The 2,650-nt window shown below is 42.6% G+C and overlaps 1 protein-coding gene across 1 annotated transcript in view; it reads left to right on the plus strand.

Moving 5' to 3' along the window:
* Window positions 1-2,363, plus strand: part of MCPH1 (microcephalin 1) — a 189,487-nt gene extending 187,124 nt beyond the window's left edge. Inside the window, exon 14 of the mRNA XM_012645869.1 lies at window positions 2,231-2,363. Within this exon, the coding sequence (XP_012501323.1) occupies window positions 2,231-2,286 (56 nt within the window). The 3' untranslated portion in view covers window positions 2,287-2,363. The remainder of the gene's footprint in view (window positions 1-2,230) is intronic.
* The last annotated feature ends 287 nt before the right edge of the window (window positions 2,364-2,650 follow it).

Raw genomic sequence — 2,650 nt, forward strand, 5'->3', positions numbered from 1 at the left:
CAACATACGTAACCTAAACATCTGTTCCCCCATAATATGCTGAAATTAAAAAAAAAGAGTAGTTTGGATAAAATAGTTAAAAGTCTTAAAAGTAGCTTATTGTGTTCACTTTCAGATTTGTAACTTACCATCCAAAATGAAGACTCCAAGGTTTGTTTATTTTTTGTACCTTCATATTATTCTTACATTTTATGGTCTTGTTTTGCAGATAATAATAAAGTCATGGGGATAAACAAGCAGGAGATTGTTTAGCCACCAGAAACAAGAAACCTCTCTGGGAAGTTTCTTTCTTTTTCTTTTTTTTTTGACCAGAGGAGGTGGACACCAAAACCAAATGAATATCTTTCCCCAGTCCCCCGACATCTTAGCACCATATCCATCAGATAAGCCTTTCATCCCTGCACTGTCTATATTTCAAAAATGACAACCCAATGTTTATGAACATAAAAAAAATTGTTAATGATTATTCTATTTATAAGACCCCTCAGCATTCACCTGGCTTGCCCCCAACCAGCGCATGTTGCTGGCATAGGACAGGGAGTGGATGTGTGAAGTCACCAAACAAGACTCAGCATACAAAATTTAAGCCACACCTTCCTCATTTGCTCCGTGGAGAATTTCATATACGCCGTGTTGCCTTATAACGAGGTTATTGGAACAGTCACAATTGTGTTCCCAATTCACTCCCTAGGGTCTGCTTTCCCTGAAATAGTACTGCACTTGGGCCAAGATTCTTGATGACTCATTCAACCGAAAGGAGAAATGGGGATTTTTGAGAGAGAACACTCTTTCGGGCACTCGAATATGTATGAAAATAAACAGGAAAATAAAAATCGAATTCCCAGCACTAGGAAGCAAAATGTTACTTTTACTTGGTACGGATGGTACATATTGTATTTGAAAGCGTTTTCTAATTATTGGATTTCCCTCCAAAATTTCCATGAAATATAATTCGCATTTTACATGTCAAGGAATGAAGACTCTGGGGTCTGAGGGAACTTGGCTGGGGTGAGAGAATGAGCCCGCGGGAAGAGCTCTGAGCCCCAGCGCGGTCCTCACGGGTCTGCGACGTTTGTGCCATGGTCAGTTCTGTCCATTCTTTCATCCCCGCTTGGTGTTATCACTAAGGCTGGTTTGGCCTTTCTCATAAGGCGTATTTCAGACGCCCGTTTATTGTCTGGGCCGCGTTCAAGTGATAAGACATACATTTATGCTATTGTGGGAACGTAATGTAATATTCTCAACAGCGTTGCCAAGATAAAAAAGTGTAGCCTCGGCATGCCTTCCCTATAACTTATAAAGAGTATTCAGTTTGAATGCCTCCCCATGTGGCTGTTTTCAAGAAAAAGATCCCTGATTGCACATGGGCCCTTCTCATGCCCATCACTCATTGTTTCCCTGACTGCTGGGCAGAAAAATACGGCTCTCACGTGTGGCCACTCGGGAGCCCTCAGGCCTTCGGGCTTCGTGGTGAAATAGATTACGAGGGCTGTCCACCGCATAGAGGAGGAACGCGAGACGGGAGGCCATCTGCTGCCGAGGGAGAGCGGCAGAGGAGAGGGAGACAGGGAGGCAGGTCTGCCTGTGCTGATTTATTCAGCCGCACCTGCAGCTCTGTCTAAAACCGGTTACAGCTTGTAATTTTCATGAAATAATCAAGTTCCAAACTGACAGGACTTCAGAGCTCACCAGTCCAGCTTCTCCAACTGAACTATGAAGAATTGAGTTTTAGCAAGTGTGTTTATTAACTTTGTACTCCATATAAAATACCTATCCCAGGTAGATAGAATAACACAGCCTAGTATTGTTGTTAGTGTCACAGTTAAAACTGATTTGTACATTTATTTATACTCTGCCTCGTATCAAGAGGATGTGAAGTAGCTGAGATTAGACTTCAGGTCTCCTGTGCCGTAGACTGGCAGGTTTCCCACCCTGCCCAGCAGAATGTTCTGCATGATGGGAACGACCTCTGCGTCCCATGTCTCACAGGACATGTAGCTACTGAACACTTGAATTGCAGCCAGTGTGACTGAGGCACTGAATTTTTAATTCTATTTACTTTTAATTTAAGAAGCCATGTGTGCTGTATGGACAGGTGGGCATATGAACAGCACAGCTCATGACCATTTAAGAGTTTTTAAATATGGTTTCGTGTATGTATAAAAAGCATATTACTTTACCATGCAGCTGGCTGTTATGCATGCCAAACTGCTTTCCCCTCTCTCCCCAGATTCCATCACTCAGCACAAGGTCTGCTCCCCTGAAGACTACCTATTGCTGCAATGATGGAGACATCATCGGCCCGTGGCAACTGCAGGCAGCTCGCCAAGCTGTCTTTGGACGTTCAAATGAAAAACAGCACCGTGAAGGGAAAGAGCTGACTTATTAAAGATGACTTTAGATATCATCACCTTTGCCTTGTGAGTGTTGTGGTTTTTTCTTAAGAATTCCTTTGTGTGACTTTCTATTGACTGAATTTGTGTTTCAGAGAATCGTTAGCTGGACCTTTCTGGGACTTTTCTATATAATGCCAGTCTTTGTATCTTAGTTTTTGTTGTTTTGTTTTGTTTTGTTTTGTTTTTTGAGGCAGGGTTTCACTCTGTCACCCTGGCTTAGAGTTTAGTGGCGTCATCATAGCTCACTACAACCT

Source organism: Propithecus coquereli, unplaced genomic scaffold (assembly GCF_000956105.1).
Source record: "Propithecus coquereli isolate 6110/MARCELLA unplaced genomic scaffold, Pcoq_1.0 Scaffold238, whole genome shotgun sequence".
Classification (NCBI taxonomy): Eukaryota; Metazoa; Chordata; class Mammalia; order Primates; family Indriidae; genus Propithecus; species Propithecus coquereli.